We start from the raw sequence: 8,716 nt of genomic DNA, 5'->3' as shown, positions 1-8,716 counted from the left end.
AACCTTCTGGTTAAATTTCTCTCTTCCAGAATAGAGTCCATTAAATTACAGATGGTGCTCATTCAGGGGTTCCAGCCCATCCCCACTTGTAGCCTTGAAACTACCCTCAGCCCTGTAGATCAGACTTCAACTCCCAGTCTGGGACCTCCAGCTCGGAGCAGTCCCTAGATAACACTGCCCGGATTTTCTAAGGCCCAGTCGCTCCACCATCCTTGACAAGCAATCTCGTAGAGACAGCTCTAGGCCCCTACCCAGCTCTGAAGTACCTACGGAAGACGGACCCACGACTCAATCTCAAGATTTTTCATTGCCAATCAGAAACAGAGATGGGGGAATGATGAGACAGGTAGTTAGCAAGAACAAGCTTAAAAATGAACCGCTTGGCTCGAATCCCCTGGCTAGCACTGCACCTGCAACCTGACAAGCACCTTACATCCATCATAGAAGGGAACAGAACAGTTCCCAGAAGTAGCCAACTTGCAATGACGATTCTCTGCAAGGTAACAAGCACCCTACATCCTGCACAGAAAAACAAAACCCCAACACTAGTGCTCATTGGTGCAGCTGTCTACTCTAGACTCTGCCTCAGGCAATTCCTCTGCTGGTGCTTCTCTTTTTAAAATTTTCTGACTTGTGAATTCTTTCACAACCCACAAGTGACCATGACATTGTTTAAGCCACCCAGTCTTTATACTTTGTTATTAGCAGCCCAAAGTGACAAAGACATGGTCCATTTCCATAACCTTATCACTAAACTATCTCTAGCTTTGAAATGTAAATATTTCACAAGTTTTCATATATAAAACATGAAATAATTTATTTTATATTTTTTACTTTTACCTGACATAAAATTTAAGTTTTGGTTATGACAAGGCCTATCTAAATGGATGAATGAATGTATTAATCACTTTCAGGTTTAAAGTTTTTTACCTCTTCCAGGCATGATAGTCATATGCAATCATCAATGATAGCTTTCATTTTGAACTAGAATTTGAAATCTAAAAGAAATAAGTAGGCTATTTTCATATTTTTGATTCCTAAGGCTGGCTGAGATTTACTATTTCACTATGAAATAAATAAACATACCTATTATAAAAATTTTAAAGTCTTAGAAACTATTTTATACAACATCAACATTTTCTGGGTGGGTGAAAGCTTTTATATTACATTTTTTATTTTGCAAGAAAATAAATTATACAACTTAAAAAATAAAATCCAAAAATTAAGCAGTTCATCAAAATATTTCAGCCTACTGCATACAGAAACTGCTCCCACTTAAAACTGTACAGCATTATCATTTCAGTATGTAGTGGCACACATTCAAATTCGTATATACCATACGAGGATAGATTACAACTTAAGAACTCAAATTTGTTCAGCACTCCAGATGACATTATGTGTAAATGACAGGAAAACTCTCATGTAATGTTTATTTCACAAACATGACCTTGGAAGAGTTTATAAGACAGACTCCCAGCCATTTACATGAAAATAGAAAAACCAGCTTGCGTTTAATATAGCAAACCTTTCTGGAAAACTAGCAAATCTTTCAACCAAATTGAATTTTTGAAATTTGCCCTTTGAGCAGGGTTAATGAACTACTGCAAATAATACAAAATACTTTTAAACTACCCGAGTCATATTTTGTATTAAATTTAATAAAAAGCAAAAATAAGAAAACTAACATTTCATTTTCGGTAATTTTAACATTTATGCACAAAATAAGAGACTTATATAGGTTGACAGAATGCAGGGACATCTCCAATAAATGTAAAAATTGGAAGACTTCGGAATTTGTTTCAAGATCTTCATTAAATCACTGGAACAGTAATGGTTTAATATTTATTTCATTATAAGCATTAAAATTGTTCTAGTTTTACTTTGTAAATTGTGTTTCATGTCTTTTTACTCTGTTAGTGAGATGGCAACAAAGGTTAACATTTTCCAGATGGTTCCATCTTTAAACTAGAAGGTGAATGTTGGAAGCTTAAATTAACCTCTGAAGAGTCATACTGCCATACTACTCATGAAAAAAAAAGTATGTATTTTTTTCTCTTAACTATGTCAGGTTTCCTCCCTGCTCAGATAGCACTAATTTTAAGTGAGCACTAATTTTAAGTGCACGTTATAGAAAAGGGACCCGATAAAGGATACTAATTGTGATTCTGCCTTTAGCAAACTGCTGGTATTTTTTTTTTTCAATTTTTAAATTTAAATTAGCAACTCTACTGTCAAAACATATTGAAAGAAAATTCAATAATGGTATAGGCACCTTGTCAACTAAACGGTTTCCATAAACACCAAAAAGTAGTTAAACTTTTATGTACATGACAAAAAAAATGATGAAAACTTTGAATCTACAGTATTTACTGCTGTTCTATCCCCCCAAATACAATTAGGACATAATTAGCTATTAAAAAGTTTATAAAATTTAATAGAAAACTTTGCTATGGATTTAGTTATCCACTTTGTGTTAAATTTGCCTTTATAAATCAAAACATCATGGCTCTCATTCTTAAATTAAGTGACCCAAATGATTAGAAGTTCCAAAAAAGTTCCGAGGACAAATATGGTTTAAAATAAATCTTAAAGTTTAAAAAATGGCCTGTAATATTTCCTTCCATTGTTTCTTCCTTTGACATTCTTGTATTGGATAAGCAAACATGCCAATACCAAACTATTTGTTAAACATAAGGATAATTATTACAAAATTTTTAAAAAGTTTATCCATTGTTAGCATTAGAGAAAATGGTGAGCATTAATTTAGTTTAATTCTTCACAATATGCTCAGTCTAATAATTGACATATGCTACTTTACAGCTCAAGTGTAAGATTTTAAATTATAAGCAAAATTCCAATTTCCTATGAGTTTCAGAACAGGCATTTGATATGACCAGCAAAACCCTAAGTGTTTTAAATTTGCTTTCCTCCCTTTCAGCAGGCAGCTCACAACACCTCGAGACTGAGGACAGATTCCTTGAAAGTTCTGTGTTAATCCTGCATGCCTTTCAATGCTCCAGCACTCCATTTCCTACAATCTTCAAAATCATATGTTTAAAATTTTATTTACTATCAAACAAGATATAAAATAATTTGCAAGAAAATTTGAAATGTGCACCATAATGAATAAAACTCCCAATTGAGCCATCCTTTCCCAATGGGGAATAGGTTTTTCTCTTTTCAGTTGTCATGTCCTTAAATCCTAAAATCTTCACTACTCAGGGTACTCAGTTACCAGCAACTAGTAAGTTGCTACTTTGGATTGACTAAAAGGAACAAGGTAAATGTTGCCTTTTGAACATTTTAAAAATGTTTATTTTTAAAATATATAAATATATATGTACATATATTTGGCAAGCTTACTGCTCATATTAAGATTGCAACAATTTTGTTTATGCTTTTCAGGTCTTACATTGTGGTTTTTCTCTTCCTCCTAGGTCACTGATACTTATTACTTTTAAAAACAGAATGTCTTCCTTTCCAGAAACCTGAGGCTCCAAATCTCTAATCAAGAGACTTTAAAATACCAAAATATTTCTGAGCTAACAAATTCAGAGATCAGTTACATAACTGTATTATATGGGAGCAGGAGATTTATGCCATGTTTTTAGTAAATTTGGATACGGCATAATAAATATTAGGTATATGTATATTGTGTGTTTATTAACATACTTAATATGTTTGTTTTGCTCTGCAATCAAAATGACCTACCTATCACCATACATTTTCTTAAACAATTGAAGCAACAATTAATATAGGCTTCACTTTTTCAAAATAAGCTCTCCAGCCATATAAGACTAAAAAATTCCTTATCATTTAACAACAAACAACTAAAACAGCAAGCAGTCTCCTGCTTAAAGAAAGCCAACATTTTTAAGTTGGAAAAATTTAATACCATTTTTAGGTCACCATTAAAATCCAGTTATACTGAAGCAGTGTTTGAACACACAATTTGATCCTTATTAAATGCTCATCTTCTCACCTACATCTGCCTTCTCCCAATCTTGTGTAGACCAGCTCACTCCTTTGATCAAAAGAAACCAAGAGTGCTATTTCTAGTTTTAATTGCATTTTAAAAACAAAACATAACAGCATTTTTCAGTGCACAAACATAACAGCACTTTTCAGTGCACAAATTCAGTGAAGATCCTTTCTTGTGCAAGTACATTTTTGAAAGAGAGGAAAAAAAGAGAGAAGCAGTAAGAAGCCCGCCTTTACCCTTCCCAACTGTATTTCTTCTGGTGGGTATAAATCAAATTTACTTTTAAAAGTTCAAAAAGGGCTCTTCATGAATGCAAGTTTCTCCACAAAACAGCATGCTGTTAAAGAGTGTGCAACATGAAGGTATAATGCCATCATGCTAACTAATGTGATTGGTAAAATATAGTTGTTTTGTTAGGTAAGGCAGAGATTTTAATATTTATGTAATCAAAGTCCAAATAAACCTTCCTCCAGCACACACTGTTACAACTTTCTGCCCAAGTACTCCACAATTTGGGTTCATAATATTGTTCATGATATTCAAAATTATGCCATATATATGAAAGTGTTGATATCAGATTCATCTCTTCTGATGTATTTGTGCTCTATTAGCCATTCTATTTGCTCTTTAATCATTTTCTTTTGTGGCAAGAACATGTTTTTCAAAATTTCTACTAATTCAGTCTGCAGCTGAGCATTACTAATTTTCTTTCTCATCTTCATTATTTGTATGATAGCTTCCTAAAAGAAAAAATAAAAATGAAAAAGCATTAATATATTGTTATTTTAAGTAAAACAAAACAAAAAGTGACTTTTATGTATTTCATCCTCTGATATCTATCCAAAATTATCAGCAATCACCAGGAGATTAATCTGGAGACCAGTATCTTTTAGTACACAAATAAAAATATTGTTTTTTCTCTTATTATAAAAGAAAACCTGATTATAGAGATTTTAAAAAATGAGGAGAAGAAAAATTATCTATAACATCTCTGCTGAAAGAAAACCACCCAATGTTTGGCCAATTCCTTTCACTCCTTTTTTCACACCACATACATTTACAAATTTTATTTTACCTGTGAACGTAATATGTATATAATCTGGTGTTGTGTTAAAAATCAATTAAGATACAACAAACCCCTTACATATACTTCCCCCTCGTATTCAATTATTTGTGTAGTAGTAGAGGCTGTTGGTGTCTATTATAAAAATCAATAATTACCACTCTCTACATATTTATCAGATAAATAAATTGTATTTGTTATAAATATTATCTTCAGTTTATATTGATTCAATTAAATGTATTAACTTTCTTCAGGAGTAAGCATTTTTCATCTAAATCAATTTTATCAATATTTTCCTTGGTGGTTTCTTAATCAATTACTATTATAATAGAAATAATTAGAAAATTGTTAAATATTCTTTTCTCTTTTGCCCTTTTCAGTACAAGCTGTCTCCTTAGCCAACAAAAGGCATGTATTTACCTTGTTGGAGATTATAATTATTTATAAAGGAAATGTGAAAACAGAAAATTAGGTAATAATTGTTTTTAACATTCAAAATGGAGTTCTGCGGGAAAGCATTAATTTAAGGCTCAGAAGGCAAGCACTATTGAGTCAGCACAACTCGACTTCCCCCGTCTAGACACTAGGATGCCTCCACTGTCACGAGGAGGTCAGGGGAATTCCTCCCATTCTCAATATATCCAGATGCCAAGATCTTCATCACAGGGGTTTACGTCAAGCATGCAGATAGAAAGAAGAGGGAAAGTCTGTACCTTCAGGCTCTTGAAGATTACAGGAACCAGGGAGGAGAAGAGGAACCATTGTAAATGTCCCAATTTCTCCTTTTCTAGATTTCTAGAGTTTAAGATGGTGGTTGTGTTAAAGAAGTTAGGAGGAAAACAGAGAGCACAGGGGATCTGGCTCTGGTCCCTATTTATTATAATACACTGGAGGTCACTTGAAGAGTGGTATGTGATAAAAACAATTTGCAGTCCTGAATCTCTCAGTTCCTACATGACAGAGTTTAGAGCTAATGGACCTGCCATCGGGCCTTTAGTGGCAGGAGAGGTGATCCTGCAGCAGCAGATGATAATGACAGTGTGCCATGTAGGCCAAGGGGGCCACACAGAAGAGGTGGCATATTCTCAGAGGGCTCAAGAGCTCAGTAAGAGCAGAGGACAGGCAGGCAGAGTAGGGAAGAGGCTATGTGGTCCTTACCAATTGGAAAAAGAATAAATCATGGTTCATCTGCTACAGACATCAGCAGTAGATAGCAACAGAATAAAAATCTGACAGGTTCTTGCCAAGAGCAAGAACCCAGGACACGGTCACCATTGTACAAATATGATGATCCCTTTACTGTCACTAAGAGGCTAAATGAATTCCTCTCACCCTCAACACATCCAGATGCCATCTGTGAAAACAGCAAAGAATGGGGATGGGTGGAGTGGACTAAGGGAGAAATAAGCAAGTCTCAGCATTGCCTAAAGGGACAGCTTGGATTACCGGCTTGGGCATAACTATGGATCAGTTTAAGATAAAACAAAAAGAACTATTTTCTCTGCACATCTAACAGTATGACTATACATGCCATTCCCTTATACAGCTGCAATTTATACAACTCTAATCAATCTGAAATTTATCCTGGTGTAGTCATAAATTAGGAATATATCCGGATTTCCCCTTCAAAGGTAAAATTTCCCAAAACTTCTTATTGAATAATCCATTCCCTTTTCATGGGCCATGGAAATTATTGCCTTTACTATAAAGTTTGTCTATACTTAGATATAAGGTTTAATTCTGAGTTATTTTCTTCAATCTGCTTGTCATATTGTTTTATATTTGTAGATATTTTAATAAGTTTTAAGATTCGGCAAGGCAAGTTCCACCACCACCACCACCACCACCACCTCATTATCATTTTTTAAGGTTTTCAATCACTCTCAACTATTTATTCCTGATAAAACTGAGAATCAATCTGTGAAATTAAAAAATATTCCCAGTTGAATTTTTATACAAAATTCAGTGAACTTGATACTAATATGGGAAAAATTCATTAAGTTATTTGGCCTTATCATTAAAGAATATTGAGCAAAAGCAGCAGGGCACTGTCTGATTCCATGTATAGGAAGACTTAGAACAGGCAAAACTAAGCAGTGGTGACAGGAATCAGGTGGGTTGGAAGGGGGAAGACTGGTTGGATGGAAAACACAGGGAAATTACTGGTGTGACAGGAATGTTCTGTATCTTAATTGATCTGAAGGTCACACAGGTATACACATTTATCAAAACTCACTGAAAACTATACTTTGAATTCTATGTTTTTTTCTTTTATTTCCCTCTTAAGTTTTAAACTTTATTGCTAAATAGAAAAGCAATTTTTATTCATATTTTCTCTCCTTCTTTATCATATTATATGATCTATAAATAATAAAAAATTTAGTCTTTTCCTCTTATGTGTTTCATTATTTCATTGCATTGGCCAATAGTTTAAAATAATATTAAATAAAAATAGTAAAAGAGGGACAACTTGGCTTTAATATCACTATTTCTAAAGTGAAACCTGTCATACATTAGCTTACAACAGGTATTCTTTATCATGTTCAGAAAGTATGACTCTAGCTTTCAAATGGTTTTAAATAGGTCCCTAATTTCACATTACAATGGAATTACAAGTCTTAAATAAAATTAAAAATATGTCAATCCTAGAATTGTAATTTGTTGCTGAGGTACATTTATTCAGGTGTGGTCAAAGGAAGACAGAACCTAAAACCAAGGTTTTGCACTACCAACAGAATCTACCAGAGTCCACCAAACCATACAGACAACATCTCTTTCAGCAGCTAAGAAAATGCTGTCAATACAAATTTTAACTTCCAGTAAAATGAAAATTAGATCTTCCTTACAAAAAGTCTGAATACTCACATGCTTTTAAATTCAAAAAAGGTTCAAAGATTAAATAAAAACAAGAAGTCAGTTTTTCAAAATTTAGACATTCTGTCTTAACATTACAAACCTGGGTTCTAAGTATTCTTAGTTGAACTATTCCTTCATTCTCTTCTTCTCTCATTCTTTCTGTAGTGAGCTGCAAGCGTCCAATCAAGTTGATTTTGCCCCTTTTCTGAACTTTTGCATTTTTTCTAGAAAAAAAATGTAATCAAATATTTTACACTGAAAGACCTTTGAAACATATTATAGAAACAATGTCTGAGAGAAGAGTTAGAAATATTCTAAAAATTAATATCCAGAACTGTTTAAAGGAAAAACCAACATATATATAGCTTTATGTCAAATGATCCCTACGATCTTCCTAAAACACAATACAGGCTCCCTTAATAAAATATTGGTGACTGGGATGGCCGAGTGGCTCAGCTGGTTAAGAGCTCGCTCAAGAGTGTGAGCTCTGAGCAACAGTGGTTCGATGCCAGGCCCAAGCTGAGCTGCCGCTGAGCTGCCAACAGGTGGCAGGATGGCTCAACTAAAAAATAAATACAAAATAAAAATAAAATATGGATGACTATGCTACCTGTAATAACAAACTTAATATAATTTGGATTGTCATGAAATCGATTTGACAATTGAAGATATATGGGTTATAATTCAGCATTATCTTTTTTTTTTTTTTTTTTTAAAGATTTTTTATTGGGGAATTGGGGGAAGGGGAACAGACAAGTTGCTGTCATTTTTGTTCTTCAATCTAGTTGTGGAGGATGTTGCTTCACTGGCCCAAG

The 8,716-nt window shown here is 33.6% G+C and overlaps 1 protein-coding gene across 3 annotated transcripts in view; it reads right to left on the bottom strand.

Moving 5' to 3' along the window:
• Positions 1-1,149: 1,149 nt before the first annotated feature.
• The window catches only part of CUL5 (cullin 5), an 88,419-nt gene continuing 80,852 nt past the window's right edge, over positions 1,150-8,716 (bottom strand). For all 3 annotated transcript variants that reach the window (XM_019624136.1, XM_019624139.1, XM_019624138.1), the window contains 2 exons: positions 8,002-8,125; positions 1,150-4,722 (listed from right to left, as the gene is read on the bottom strand). In XM_019624136.1, the coding sequence (XP_019479681.1) occupies positions 4,528-4,722; positions 8,002-8,125 (319 nt within the window). In that variant the 3' untranslated portion in view covers positions 1,150-4,527. The remainder of the gene's footprint in view (positions 4,723-8,001; positions 8,126-8,716) is intronic.

This window comes from Hipposideros armiger, unplaced genomic scaffold (assembly GCF_001890085.2).
Source record: "Hipposideros armiger isolate ML-2016 unplaced genomic scaffold, ASM189008v1 scaffold_580, whole genome shotgun sequence".
Taxonomy (NCBI): domain Eukaryota; kingdom Metazoa; phylum Chordata; class Mammalia; order Chiroptera; family Hipposideridae; genus Hipposideros; species Hipposideros armiger.
Note: the sequence above shows the minus strand (reverse complement) of the source record. Positions and strands in the feature narration are given on the sequence as shown.